Here is a 13,021-nt window from a genome sequence, read left to right as displayed (position 1 = left end):
CAACCGTTTGTAAACGGTATTTAAAATTTTGTAAAGGTTTTGGGCCATTTTTCCAAAACCATTTGGGAAATTTAACGCAAGCTTTGTTGCTAACCACGTTTTTGCAATAAATACATTTGAAAAACCCCGTACAATTATTAAAGCATATCGGTATACGGGGGTTAACGGTATAATTTTAATATGCTTAACAATTAAAATAGCGGTTACAAAATACCGTACGCTCCGTATAATTGTTTTTAAAAAGGGGCAAATAAATAAGGTCCCAATTATTGCTTTATTGGAAATCGATAACCTTTTGCAACGGGAACGCGTTGCGGATATTTATGTAAAACGAAAAAAAAGCAATGTTCGTTTTGGGGGCAAATTTATTGGAATCGAAAGCGTTGCGGCGGCGCTTGTTGCGCGCTTTACGCTTTTTTTCGGCGAAGGTTTTTTTGCCGCGGTAGCTAAAGCCCGCCGGGGGGTTACCGGCAGGACGTTTGCGGGAATTTTAAAGGGTTGCAAGCGCAAAAGGGCCCGATGAACCCGTAACATTTAAAAGGTTTACCGGAGGGTTACCGGTAAAGCGATCGTTAAGGATTTAAAGGATTGGAAGTTTCGGCGAAACCGAGTCCGAATTCGATTAAACCACGATAATTGGGAAAAATATCGGGGGGTTGCTAAAAGGGGCTAACGGGCCGGTTAGGACCGAAAAACCCAAAGCGGATACCCGAAAAAACATTACTTTTTTTACGTAATTGGGTACAAAGGATAACATTTATAGCTACCGGTTAAATTTAAGTATTTAAAAGGAGCGGTTAAATACCGATTACTTACGGTTACAATTGTTAAAATTGTTAAAATGGTTATTGGATGCATAAAAAGGAAAAAAAAAGGGCTCGTAACTTTAAGCGGGAAAAAAAGCTTTTTATATGCCGGTACGGACCCATTTTTCCGAATGTTACAAAATTTTACAACCGGTTTTTTTAGGCGTTGCCGGGCATTGGGGCGGTTTGGCGGAATACCGTAAGCTATTAGCTATTTACGGGGTTGTACGCGCGGTATAAACGGTTTGGGATAAACCGTATCGGAAAGGGGCAATATGTTAAAAGTACAGGCGAAACCGCCCGGCAAAAAAAAAGGAAAGGGGCGCTAGCAGCCAGCCGGGCACGAACCCCCCGGGGATATGCCGGCAAGCTACCGGTATTGCGGCCAAAGTATAATGGCAAAATTAAAAAATAAGGTAAAATTTAAATTGTACGAAAGCGTTTGGAGCGCGAAAAATTTAAAAAACCGACCCCGGGTGCCCGAAAGGGCACGAAAGAAGGGGAGGTTAAAAAGGAACAATTTTTATTGGCGATAGCACTTTTGGTAAGAGATTTACGGAGGTTTAACAAAGGAAACACCGTATCCGGCCCGTAACCCGGTAACCACCCGCCTTTGCACCGATTAACCCCTAACAGTAATGTTATCGGAGCATATCGGTATACGGGGGTTAACGGCATAGTTTTAATATGCTTAACAACCAAAATAGCGAGCATAAAACACTATACGCTCCGTATAATTATTTTTAAAAAAGGGCAAACAAATAGGGTTATATTTATTATTTTATTGGGCATTAATAACTTTTTGCAACGGGAGCGCGTTGCAAATACCCATGTAAAGCAAAGAAAAAGCGGTATTTGTTTTGGGGGCAGGTTTATTGGAAGCGAAAGCTTTGCGGCGGCGCTCGTTGCGCGCTTTACGCTTTTTTTTAGCGGCGGTCTTTTTGCCGCGGCGGTTAAAGCCCGCCGGGGGGTTATTAGCGAAACGTTTGTTGGAAGCTTAAAAGGTTGCAAGCGCAAAAAGGGTCGATGGACCCGCAACATTTAAAAGGCTTACCGGGGGGTTACCGGCCGGGCGATTGTGGGGGATTTAAAGGATTAAAAGCTTAAGCAAATCCGAATTTAACGGCATTACGATGGCTGGAAAGGATACCGGGGGGTTACTAGCAAAGCGTTAAGCCGGGGCCTGGCGGACCAAAGTGCTAAATTAGCTATACGGGGCCGAAAGACCAAAAAGGGCCCGCGGGCTGGCTGGGACCGGGGAACCAGCGGGGGCTAACGGGTTGGTTTGGACCGAAAAACCCGAAGCGGACGCCCGAAGGAACATTACTTTTTTTACTTCGTTAGGTACGAAAAACGATATTTGCAGTTACCGGTTAGGACCAAATGTTTAAAAAAAGCGGCCAAACATTGGCTATTTACAATTACGGTCGTTAAAATCGTTGGAATAGCTATTGGAAATTTAGGAAAAACGGAAAAGCCCGCGGCCGCGAAATGGGAAAAGGAGCTTTTTTATATTGGCGCAAACCCACTTTTTGGGATGTTACAAAGCCTTACAACCAATTGCTTTGGGCGCCGCCAAACGTTAGAACGGCTTACCGAAATACCATTAATTACCGGCTATTTACGAAATCCCCACGCGCGGCATATGCGGCTTAGAACAAGCCGTATCGGAAAAGGGCAATATATTAAAAGCACGGGCAAAACCGCCCGGCAAAAAGCGGAAAGCGTTAAAAAAACGGGCGAAACCGCCCGGCAAAAAAGGAAAAAAAGGGCGCTAGCAGCCAATCGGGCACGGACTTTTCCGGGGACATGCCGGCAAGCTACCGGTATCGCGGCCAAAACATAACGGCAAAATTAAAAAATAAGGTAAACTTTAAATTGCACGAAAGCGCATAAAGCGCGAAAGACTTATAAAACCAACCTTGCGTGCTCGAAAAGGCACGAAAAAAGGGGAAGTTAAAAAAGGAACAATTTTTGTTGGCAATAGCACTTTTGGTAAAAAATTTACGGAGGCTTAACAAAGGAAATACCGCATCCGGCCCGTGACCCGGTAACTACCCGCCTCTGCACCGATTAACCCCTAACACGGGCGTTGTTTCGGGGTATTAAAACCGTGGAGGAATTGGAACAAATGGAACGGGCGGAACGGGAAAAGGCCGCCCTGGTAGCGGCTAGCCCCTTTTCCTCCTTTTAGCCCGACTTTCCTCCTTTGTTTTTTTGGCTGGGCAACGTTAAAGGTTAATCTTGATTTTAACCCGCTGGCCCTTTTTTAACCGGGTAAGTTGTAACTTCCTTAACAATTCCTTCTGGTCGTGTGGCGCAATGGTAGCGCGCTTGCTTTTGTAGCGGGAGGTCCTGGGTTCGAATCCCGGTGCAACCTGGTCAAATTAACATAATCGGCCTATTTGGCCGATCGTGTCGGCTTGATTTTTTCTTTTTTTTTTGCTAATCCCGAAGGTCCAGGGTTTGGTATCGATTTTAAATTGCTTGCGCTCTTTTAATCCGGTAAGTTGTAACTTCTTTAACAATTTCCACAAATTGTATGGCGCAATGGTAACGCACTTGTTTTTATAACGGGAAGACCTGGGTTCGACTCCCGGTGCGACTTTTGTCGGAGTTTTCGTCCTATGCATGTAAGGGGAAAGCTCCAGCATCCTCTTTTTTTTTGCTTAAGCTTGCCAGCTTATCCTTTGGATATGCTATGGGGTTTTTTTCCTTTTGCCCACCAGATTCCTCCGAATTTGGGGCGTTTCGCAAGCTCCAAAGCTATTATTAACTTTTTTTTAAACGATATTTTTGCAAAGCCTTTTGGCAATTCCCAAAGTTTGTTGTATTTTCTTACGTATTGTGCTTATCCCCTTATCCTTCCTATTTAACAAGGTATTGCTTTTTGCGGTAATGCGTTCGTTCGTTAAAAATGGCTTTAACTTTTTACTTTTGGTTAGGGTTAATTTCTATTAATTCGGTGCTTTTAAAGCCCGGAAGCGCTAGCTTTAGCAAAAAAACGTAAAAAACTGGGTGGATTTGCATAGTTAGTAATAATTGGAATTTATAATTAACCGAAAAAATAATACGGGTAACCCGAAAGGGTCCTTATTTTTTCCTGTCCAGCTTATTGCTTGGCCTTTTTGTTTTAATATTAGCGCGTAAAAGGTAAGCGTTATTCCTTTCCTTAAAAATTGGTTTTTCGATCCTTTTTTTGTTGGTTTGCTTTACCATTCGGTAGCGCAAAGTTTCCAATTTATCCTGGAGGTTTTGGTATAGCTTAATAAGCTTCGCTATTTGGATTTCCGCTGCTGGGGCTTTAAATTCGGCCTTAAGCTCGTTGTACGCCGTAAAGGTATACCCATAATTGGCGTAAAACGGCATTTCCTTTGTACTTTTATGCATAAAGCTATTGTAAGCAAATTGGGCAATTGGTAATAACTGGACCCAATTGTTTTATTTGTAAATAACATAATAGCGCAAATATTGCTTTATCGTTTTGTTAGTTCGTTTTGTTTGTTTATCCGTTTGGGGGTGGTACGCTATCGATAAAGCGTGTTTTGCTCCGAAAAGCGCCGTAAGCGTTTTTTAAAATTTGCTTGTAAATAGCTTGTTTTGGTTCGTAATTAGTTTTTGCGGCATTTTATGGTTTGCTATTACGTGCCGAAAAAAAGCATAAGCCAAAGTAAGCGCGTTATTACTTTTTTTGTATGGTAAATACAAAGCATACTTTATAAGCTTGTTTATTATTACCAATATGCTGTTATATTGTATTCCTGTTAAAGGCTTTTTGGATTTAAAAAGTTTAACGACAAAGTCCATGGTAATTTTTTGCTATGCCTTTTTGGGCGCTAGCAATGGTTAAAGCAGCTTATAAAGGAAATGCTTGCTGGGTTTGTCCTTAGCGCATATTTGGCAATTTTTTATTGCTTCCAGCATTGTTGCCCGAATTCCGGTAAACCCGTAATGCTGCCGGATGTTACGGCCACTAAGGCTTTAACGGTAAATCGTTACTGTGGAAGTTACGTGTGCTGTTACGTAACCCCACGTTACCTGATTAGGGCCCGCACGGGGGCCCACAAGGGTGCCCCGCACCCACTAAATAGCTTTGGCACGTTGGGCCGGCCTCCGGCTTAACGCCTGCATATACGACACCTTTTTCCAAACTACCGATTCTCACCACGTTACGTGCTTTAATACCGGAGCTTTTTTTATGTTTTGGTAGCCTTTGGGTGGCTATGGGCCGGTAACCTATGGATTTCCAAAATCTTTTTTGGGGTTTAACTTTGTTTTTTGGTTGTTAAAGCCATTGCTTGCTAAGCTAAAACCAACGCTTTTCCTGGCTTATAAGCCAAAAGCGTTCTGGTTTTTTTTGGAATGGCGATTTCGTAATCGCTCCTTTTGCTTAAAGCGTTTGCCTTCCCGTTTTCCGATCCTTTTCGGTACAAAATTTGGAAATTGTAATTTTGAAAATACTGGTTCCAACGGATTTAACGCTTGTTAAGGTTTTAACTTGTAGTAAAATGTGCTAAATTTTTGTGGTTGGTATATACCGTTACTTAATGGTTTGCCCCATACAGGTATACTTTCCATTTTTCCAAAGCTTTAATAATAGCAAAAAGCTTTTTATTATAAATTTGGTAATTTAATTTAAATCCTTTAAATTTTTGTAAAAAAAAAAGCGCAAAAATGCAGCTTTTTTTTTTATTTCGTTAATTTAACTATCCCCCGATTGCGTAATCCAACGCGTTGGTTTCGATTTTAAATGGTTTGTTAGGGTTCGGAATAACCAATATTGGTTCCCGTAAAATAACGCCTTTAAGCTATTCGAAAGCAGCTTGTTTTCGTATCCTTTAATGGAATTGGGTATCGTTTTTGGTAAAATTTGTAAATAGCGTAGCGCTGCCATTAAACCCCCGCATAAACCGTTAATAAAAGTTAAAAAACCTTAAAAACGCCCGTACTTCCCGTACGTTGGTAAGCGTTAGCCAATCGGCCATTTCCTATACTTTGGCTGGGTCCATCCTAACTTTTCCTAACGTAATAACGAACCCAAAAAAAACCATTTTTTGGGCGTACCATACGCATTTATCCGGGTTAACTAAAAGCTTTGCGTTTTGCAACTTTTGCAACATTTAATGCATTTGTTGTTTGTGCTTTTTTAACGTTTTTAAATATATTAAAATATCGTTTAAATACGTTAAAACGCAAATATCGAAGTATTTTTAAAGCACGTAATCGATTATTTGCTAAAACGTAGCTAGCGCGTTGGTAAATCCAAAGGTTATAACTAACGATTCGTACATGCCGAACCGTATCCGAAAAGTTATTATCCATTTTTGTCTTTTTTTAATCCGAAGCAACCCATATGCTTTTCGAAAGTCCAAAGCCGTAAAGTACCTAGCTTTCCCGAGCTTGTTGCGTAGCTCGTTAATAAAAAGCAAAAAATATCGATTTTTTATTGTAATTTCGTTTAATGGTCGGTAATTAATGCATATTTGTTTTTTTCGTTTTTTTTGGGCATAAATAAAATTCCGTATCCCATTGGAAATGTTAAAGGTTTAATTACCCTTTTTTTTAAATCCTTTTGTAATTGCTTTTTTAACCCTTTTTATTGCTTAAAGTTAAATTGGTACAGCTTTTGGTACTTGAATTGCGCATTTAGCTTAAATTTAATTTCGTAATTAAACGGCCCGTGTTTTGAAAGCACCGTTTCCAGGTTTTTTTGGAATAACCTTTAGTATTTATGGTATTCCGAAAGTACGTTAACTAATTGCTATAGCTTTTGTTTAAGCCTATCGTAAAGCATTGTTATGGTTTTTTATAATAAGGTTCGAAAATTGCTGCTTTGCTTTGTTTCCGTCGAAATACCCTTTTTCGGTTTTATTTTTACATTGCTTGCGGCCCGTAGCTATTAAGCTTTTTTAATTGCCAATGGAAGCTTCCATTAAAAGTTATTTTTTTTCCAATTAATTTTTGGATTATGCTTTCGTAGCTACGGAATCCCGAAAACCACATTTTTATTCCGTATTTCCAATGCGTCCAGCGTTATTTAAAAATTTTTGCTTTAGTATTAAAAGCTAAAATAATTGGTTTTAATATCGATCCATCCGTTGTTATATTCGATTGGTTTTTTTTTATTGTTGTAAAAAAGTATGGCTTGTTTTTTTTGCGTATAGGAATACCGTATCGTAATATTGTTTATAGCGATACGTAATTGCTTTGGGCACCGCAATCGATTAGGGTTTTTAAGCAATAAGGTTCTTATTGCACCCGTATATGGAAATGTTGCTTGTTCAAGCTAATCGTTATTGCTAAAGTTTTTATTGCAAATAGCTATCCTTTTTGTAGCTTTGGTACAAATGGATTTTTTAGTTTTTGTTTCGAAATGCTTTATTTAAAGCTTAAACGGCTTTGTTTCCCATTTTTTGCGTACCTTTACGTACTTTGGGTTGTTAAGGTTGCTAGGAAATTTATACAAGCTTTTTACGTCCTTGTCGTACCGCGTTGGTATATATAAAAGCTTGTATCTTATTTGCCATGCTTCGGCTTTTTGCATAATATAAATTTAGCATTCCAATTTTTTGCATTTTTGCCATTCCAAAATTTTGGCAACGCAAAGCATGGGCTATTAAAGGTCGGATTGGAACATTGCCGACTTTCCGTACCTTTTGGTAATAAACCATTTGGGTAATTGCTATGCTAGCTTTGGTTTGGTAATTAATTCGTTAATTTATCGGCAAAAGAAAAAATCGTTTTAAAGCTTTTAAACCAAATGTATTGCATAATTTGTAACGAAGCATTTTTTTTAAAACAATTACAAATGCTTTTAATAACCGGGCATAAAATTATTATGGTTTTTTCCTTTGGTGCTATTTCGCAACCTTTTAACCTACTTTTAGCTATACGTTTGCAACCGGGTATACTTTCGGTACGTAATTAAGTAATTGTTACCAAACCAGCTAATAAAGCGCCCAAAATCGTTTTTGGCTGGTATAGCTTCGTAAAAGGTGCCGTTTTCGTTTAGCAAATTAACATTTTAAAAGCGCCGTTAAATTTTAGCTTTGTTCCAAGCTTTTTTGCCTTTTTAAAATTGCTCGATTACGGTTTTTGGGCGTGCTGGGTACAATTTTTTTTTTGCTTTCGCATTGCAAACCCGCCCCAACGGAACGTTTTGTAACTGGCTTGGTCCAGTACTACTGCGCATGCATATACCGAACCGTTGGACTTAATTACAACGGGTTGGTCGTGGCCCGGCTCGTTTTCCTTTAGCTAACGCTTGGCTTGTACCCAAAATCCTGCAAATTAACGCTTTAATCGCGTTCCAATTTGTACTTTTGTTGGTATTGTTTTTGGTACGCCGCCCGTATGTATTTTTGCAAAATGCGGGCATTTTTAGCGTATCGGCGGAAGTTACTTAAGCTTTTTTCGTTGCTTTTTTTTTCGAACTTGTTACTTTCGAACGTTATTCGTTCGTAAAAATTTTTGCTTGCTATTTAAGCTTTAACTGGCTTGGAAATAGCAAAGTCCGGGTTTTAAAGGATTTTTACAATATTTTTTATGGTTGGTTCATTTTTTTTTTCGTTGCTTTTTAGCTTAAAATTAGGAATCGAGTTAATTTTAACCCAAAATTTTGGATTGGGCCTTTATTGGGCTGCTTCGTTTTTAAGGTTTTCCTTTTTAACAAAAGCATTTAAAACTTTTTTTTGTTTGGCAACGCGCAAAAGCTGTTTTTAAAATATTTCGTTTTGTAATTTGGGGTTTTCCCGGAAGTTTTTATCGATTTAAGCTTAATTGCTTTTACTATTGGAATTAATTAAATTGTTGCTGCAAATTGCTATAAGGTTTTTTTATTTGGTTATAGCCAATCGTTTGCGGGAAAACCACTTTGTTGCATTTTTATCGGAATGGTAAGCAACGCAATGGTTATTGGTACATGCAATCCAGGAAAACGCCGGGCCAGGATAGCCGTTATCCTTTAAGCTTACCGTTCCTTTTTTGGTTGCCGTTGCTGTTTTAGGTTTATCGCCCCAAAATACTTTTTTTTGCTCCTTTTTTTAAAAGCAATCCTTTTTAATATGCCCAAATTGTTTACATTAAAAGCATTTGCCATTTTTAAAGTTTTGGAACTTGCGTTTCCTTTGCCCTTAATGCGTAACGCCGGCGCTAAAATCCATAAGGCTAAAGTAACAACCATAAGTTGTAAATTTGTTGCGGTTAAACCGTTGTTGCAATTGGTTGCTTTATACCACAAGCTTAATCCTTTGGCCTTTTTTTTTCCAAGCGGCGCTTATATAGCTTATTGCTGGTTTTAACTACGATAACAACGTATTCGGCAAAGGATTTAAATTAATTAACCTTTAAAACCTTGTTTTTTACGCCGTTTCGGAGCCCATTGTACAAATAAACCATTTTGGTTTGGTTGGTCCAATCGAATTTGTTAGCAAAGCGTTGGAAATTGGAAACGTATCCCAACGTTGCGCTTTTTTATCAAAATTAAAATATTTTTTTTTAGCAATTCGTTGTTCGTTAATTTAACCAAATACGCTAATAACCTTTTTTTCGAACCGGGTAAAGCTGGCGAAAGTAATTTTGGTTTTTTTTTTGCTTTTGTTATAACTTTTAAAAAAGTTTGTTTATACGGGTTCGAATTACTCTTTTACTTTACTTTTAAAGCAAATGGTTACGTAAGCAACCTTTTATTTTTTAATTGTAAATTAAATTTGGTAAAAAGCGAAATACTTTCGACATTCGGTTAGGAAAGCTTTAAAGGTGCTTTTTTTACCGTTGTACCGGTTAAAGGTAAAAAATTTGTAAATTCGGACCGCCGTTTGCGGAACGTTGGCTTATTGCTTAAATTGGGTAAGGTTTGCGGTTATGGCTATAAACGCGGCTTTGGCTTTCGTTACCTTTGTTATGTTGTAAGTTTTGCTTGCGTAGCTAAAATGCTCGTCGTTCCTTTTTGTAAAGGATTCGCCGCTTTTAATTGCCATTGCTATTGCTCGGTACCGGTCCGGGTGCTAAACAAAATTAATTAAAATGTTACAATTAAGCCTTTGCTCTTAAGGTAAGGCACCAAAGGAGTATCGAATAGTAGCACGTAATTTAACAAATTAAAAGGATTTACAAAGTAACCTGGGTGCGGTTTAAATGCTTGCTCCAAAGGTTATTTAAAAGCTAACTAAAATTTAATTAATGCCGAAGCTTTAATTAAAAATTGCTTAAGACAATAAAAAACCTTTCCTTTTTATAGCCCGTTCCTAACGCTTGTTTCCACCCCTCCCCAGGGTGGTAACCTGTAATTTTGTCGACAAATTACAAATTACCTAAATGATTTGTAACCCCATCAACAAATTACGGGCGGTTTACTTAAGCTTCCCTTGGTGAGGGGCAAGCGCTTGCTTACCCCTCGCCTTCCTGGCCTCCTGTTCCGGCCGGGTGGTTGTTGGTCGTAACAATCGTAAGCTTGTAAAAAGCTTGTTTAATTTGGAACTTTAAAATGCATGCGCTATAATTGGATTTAGCATCCCCTAAAAAGCGCTGTAACGATTTTTTTGCGTTGGGGTAATTTTCCACGCGCAATAATGCACGTTTTCGGCACATGGACAACCCAACTTTTAATATATATTATAATAACGATTCCAAATTATTACTTTTACTTAAAGCTTTTATTTTAACATTTATGTTCGATTTGATATAGCGGTTGGAATGTGTTAACTTTTGTATGTAATTTGGTGACGTGTATTCAGACTTTTGCTGTGGGACTGTAACGTGCGGGAGGCACTAAAGTCAAATCCCCGTAGGGGAGGAGTCGGAATTGTCGGTAAATGAGTTAGGGGCTGAGGGCGCACCCCTAAATTAGCTGCAAGGGCCGGGGTTCGTGACCCCTTGGGAGTCCTTCCTCGCTTGCGGCCCTGGCCGGCCCATGCCCTTTCCAGGCCTACGGGGCCGGCCTTTTAATTGGATATGCAGGTTGTTGAAAGCATTGTTGCGGGAGGAAAACGTTGTTAATTAAAATGAAGCCAAATTGATAAAAATCGCCGGTTTTTTTGGTGTTGAGGATTGAAGTTGTTCCAGAAATTAAAGGGGCGGAAGGAAAAAAATTGAGGGGTTGGGCGGCCTAAGCCGGATTTGTGCCTGCATTTGCCTGTCAACCGGTGCAAAACGGAACGGCCGTGCTAACGACCGTGCAATACGGGGAATTGAACTAGTGACTTCATGAATTGACGTGATCAACATGGGAGAACATCGCTCGTCATTTAAATACATGTAAATTTGCTGGTGGGATGGTGCGCGGCAGTGATCGCACGTGTGCACAGATGATTTTGTGGTAGAATAGCTAGAGTCTGTGGCAGTATAGCCGTCCCCTAAATCTAAACTAGCCATAGCCCAGGCCCAACTTCACGCGTTCAAAGATCACATGACGGAGCAGCGTTCCAAACACGAGCAACTGGCCAAAGCCGAAAACGATCTTGCGAAAGCGCAAGCGCAGATCCGGGAGATGCACGCAAGGCTCGACGACGCTGCGCCGGGCTTAAAGATGCTGGAGGAGGTACGGTCCGCACACGAGCGGATATTAGGAATCATCAGTTGTTGCAGCCTGCCCCGCCGCGCGAACTCCGCCGGCTTCAAAGGTCGAGTTCATGTCGACCACGACCTCAAGGTCACTGCTCGCTGCTTGGCTTGCCTATGCGAGCATTAGCCGTACCATTCCACTTCTGTCGATCAAGATCTTCAGCTCCCGTCTCGAACATGAGAATGTAATGTGGTGGATATTGGTGACTCTCATCAGCTATGGGTGGAAAGGATAGGGTATCACAGGCATGTTGTTCTGCTTTCGTTGGAGACGGGTTGTTATGTGTGCGAATCCAGAGGGATCTGTAGCCAGACTTGGGGAATGAGGACGGTTAAACGTTACTTTGAGGGTGGTAAATGTTGATCCGCTTCGGCGACCTGCCCCGCAGCACCCACCCCTCTTACACCTCCCTGAGTCGCGCCTAGACGTTGGCTCCATGTACTGAAGCACGAAGCATGCCACCCCGCGTTAACTGGAAATTGCGTTCACCACCTGCTTCGTTCGAGCCCCCGATGACGAGCACCTCCGAGCTTGCGGCCAGCTCTGCTCACACAGCCGCCCCTTCTCCCATCGCTCGAGGTCGGCGGCCAGGCTACTATCGTGCGGGTATAGCCCCTGGCCTTCCTGCAGGCGGTACTAAAAGGCGGGTGGCGCGGCGGGCGTGTGGGATGCACCGCAGCTCGCTGCGTGAGGGCGGCGCGGGTCCCCCGGGCGAGTGTGTGTGTGTGTGCCTCCCTTCCCCTCAAGGTCGAGATCACAGCACCGCCCACGCAGCTACATCGCAGCCACCGCTACGGTCCCTGGGGGGTTTGGATGGGCAGGCGCCAGCTGGGGGGCCGTGGAGCATGGACGTTCCTGTCCGTCTCCCCGGAAGCTACCGTCGACGACGCAGCCTTCGCGTGTGGGAAGCTGAGGGATCGAGATGTTGGAGGCCGCCGCGGCTGGCGCGCCCTTTCGCTGTCTCATGGTCACAGAGGCTCGGTGGCTGGCTGCCCAGCTCGGGGGGCCTGGTCAGCGTCAGGCCTGTACGTGGTGATAAATAGGCGACGCTAGTTCGTTTGTGGTTTAGAGATAGTGGCGTGAGCGGGCAGTGGCGAGACTTGTAACCTTTGTTGCAAATACCAAATCGGCCAAAATAAACAAAAGTGCAGGCACCTGCACGAATTATGCATGGGGCCCCATTATCTGTTGTGACAACCTCGGGACGCCAATCGCAAGCAGACATTTGCCAAGCCCTTCCTTCTCGTCCTCCTCTTCGTCTTCCTCTTCGTTTTTCTCCTCCTCCTCCTCTCTCCTCCTCTTTTTCCGCCTCTTTCTCCTTCTCCTCTTTCTGCTCCTTCTCGTCGTCCTTCGGCTTGGCATGACCTGGCGCTGACCGCATGCACTGCTACCGTAGTATCAGCAGATCGGAACGGACGCTGACAGTTTTGCTCGGGGCTAAGCCTGCCAAACTGGGCATACAATCACCAAGCCCAGCTTTTCTGTACGGGACATGAGGCTAAAAAGCCTACCTGGGCAAACTATATAGCGAGTGGTGCATGCTCGGCGTGACGTAGGAGGAAGAAACTTGCTGCATGCATGCGAAGAAGGGCAATAAATTTATTTGGAGCCCCGCCTCTGGGCTTAGGTGTAAGCTTACCGTTGCGCTCGCGTG

The 13,021-nt window shown here is 41.9% G+C and overlaps 6 protein-coding genes, 1 non-coding gene and 1 pseudogene across 8 annotated transcripts; 6 read left to right on the top strand and 2 right to left on the bottom strand.

The window, feature by feature from the left end:
• Nucleotides 1–49: 49 nt before the first annotated feature.
• GGTG_10985 (hypothetical protein) lies at nt 50–523 on the top strand (the record flags this gene model as incomplete). The annotated part of the gene is made up of 1 exon (XM_009228864.1): nt 50–523. A coding segment is annotated over one exon (474 nt), but the record flags the coding sequence as incomplete, so codon positions are not given.
• A 642-nt stretch (nt 524–1,165) lies between these two features.
• GGTG_10984 (hypothetical protein) lies at nt 1,166–1,851 on the top strand (the record flags this gene model as incomplete). The annotated part of the gene is made up of 2 exons (XM_009228863.1): nt 1,166–1,311; nt 1,443–1,851. 2 exons carry the CDS (start codon nt 1,166–1,168, stop codon nt 1,849–1,851), a joined length of 555 nt encoding a protein of 184 aa, XP_009227127.1.
• A 1,263-nt stretch (nt 1,852–3,114) lies between these two features.
• Nucleotides 3,115–3,186, top strand: GGTG_20220. The gene has a single exon. It is a non-coding gene; the product is annotated as a tRNA-Gln (tRNA).
• Nucleotides 3,187–3,342: 156 nt separating this feature from the next.
• On the top strand, nt 3,343–3,414 carry GGTG_20219 (annotated as a pseudogene). Its single transcript has one exon. The product of its transcript is annotated as a tRNA-OTHER (tRNA).
• Nucleotides 3,415–3,723: 309 nt separating this feature from the next.
• GGTG_10983 (hypothetical protein) lies at nt 3,724–4,656 on the top strand (the record flags this gene model as incomplete). Its single annotated transcript, XM_009228862.1, has 6 exons — nt 3,724–3,812; nt 3,918–3,959; nt 4,071–4,146; nt 4,270–4,368; nt 4,422–4,476; nt 4,577–4,656. 6 exons carry the CDS (start codon nt 3,724–3,726, stop codon nt 4,654–4,656), a joined length of 441 nt encoding a protein of 146 aa, XP_009227126.1.
• A 2,399-nt stretch (nt 4,657–7,055) lies between these two features.
• GGTG_10982 (hypothetical protein) lies at nt 7,056–8,184 on the bottom strand (the record flags this gene model as incomplete). The annotated part of the gene is made up of 5 exons (XM_009228861.1): nt 7,056–7,127; nt 7,228–7,340; nt 7,460–7,493; nt 7,629–7,663; nt 8,028–8,184. 5 exons carry the CDS (start codon nt 8,182–8,184, stop codon nt 7,056–7,058), a joined length of 411 nt encoding a protein of 136 aa, XP_009227125.1.
• A 198-nt stretch (nt 8,185–8,382) lies between these two features.
• Nucleotides 8,383–8,904, bottom strand: GGTG_10981 (hypothetical protein; the record flags this gene model as incomplete). The annotated part of the gene is made up of 2 exons (XM_009228860.1): nt 8,383–8,467; nt 8,780–8,904. The coding sequence occupies 2 exons, from the start codon at nt 8,902–8,904 to the stop codon at nt 8,383–8,385; spliced, it is 210 nt and encodes a 69-aa protein (XP_009227124.1).
• Nucleotides 8,905–11,211: 2,307 nt separating this feature from the next.
• Nucleotides 11,212–12,808, top strand: GGTG_10980 (hypothetical protein; the record flags this gene model as incomplete). Its single annotated transcript, XM_009228859.1, has 3 exons — nt 11,212–11,343; nt 11,793–12,392; nt 12,764–12,808. The coding sequence occupies 3 exons, from the start codon at nt 11,212–11,214 to the stop codon at nt 12,806–12,808; spliced, it is 777 nt and encodes a 258-aa protein (XP_009227123.1).
• Between the last annotated feature and the right edge of the window lie 213 nt (nt 12,809–13,021).

The sequence above is a fragment of the Gaeumannomyces tritici genome (genome assembly GCF_000145635.1).
Source record: "Gaeumannomyces tritici R3-111a-1 unplaced genomic scaffold supercont2.6, whole genome shotgun sequence".
NCBI lineage: Eukaryota > Fungi > Ascomycota > Sordariomycetes > Magnaporthales > Magnaporthaceae > Gaeumannomyces > Gaeumannomyces tritici.
This window is presented reverse-complemented; position numbering and strand designations above follow the sequence as displayed.